A 592-nucleotide genomic window follows, 5' to 3' on the forward strand; every position below is an offset into this window, starting at 1 on the left:
TTTTGGATGTTTATTATGCATTCCATATATCGCTAGTGAAGTCATTGTAATGAATGACATCCCAGTTTTTGGAGACACTGTTTCTATTACTGATATTCAAAAATATAGTGTTTATTTTAATGCTGGTATTCTTATTCTTGTTACTTTAATTTCATTCTTTATTGGATGGCATATGGTTATGGCTATTGGAGGTGCTGATATGCCAGTTGTAGTTTCAATGTTAAATTCATATTCAGGATGGGCTACAGCAGCATCAGGATTCTTATTAAATAATTATGCTATGATTGTTGGAGGAGCATTAATTGGATCATCAGGAGCTATTTTATCATATATTATGTGTAAAGCTATGAATAGATCATTTATGTCAGTTATTTTTGGAGGATTTGGAGCAACACCATCTAAAACAAGAAATCAAGAAGATGAAGGACCTAAAGAAATCAATCCAATTAAAACACCAGAACTGGCTAGACTTTTAATGGAAGCACATAACATTGCTATTGTTCCAGGATATGGAATGGCAGTTGCAAAAGCACAACATGTTGTATCAGAACTTTCAAATATCTTAATTAAAGCAGGAAAAGAAGTAAGATTT

At 32.1% G+C, this 592-nt stretch overlaps 1 protein-coding gene across 1 annotated transcript; it reads left to right on the forward strand.

Moving 5' to 3' along the window:
- ENU1_187260 (pyridine nucleotide transhydrogenase alpha subunit, putative) lies at positions 1 to 592 on the forward strand (the record flags this gene model as incomplete). Its single annotated transcript, XM_008861680.1, has 1 exon — positions 1 to 592. A coding segment is annotated over one exon (592 nt), but the record flags the coding sequence as incomplete, so codon positions are not given.

The sequence above is a fragment of the Entamoeba nuttalli genome, assembly GCF_000257125.1.
Source record: "Entamoeba nuttalli P19 unplaced genomic scaffold asmbl_8587, whole genome shotgun sequence".
Classification (NCBI taxonomy): Eukaryota; Evosea; order Mastigamoebida; family Endamoebidae; genus Entamoeba; species Entamoeba nuttalli.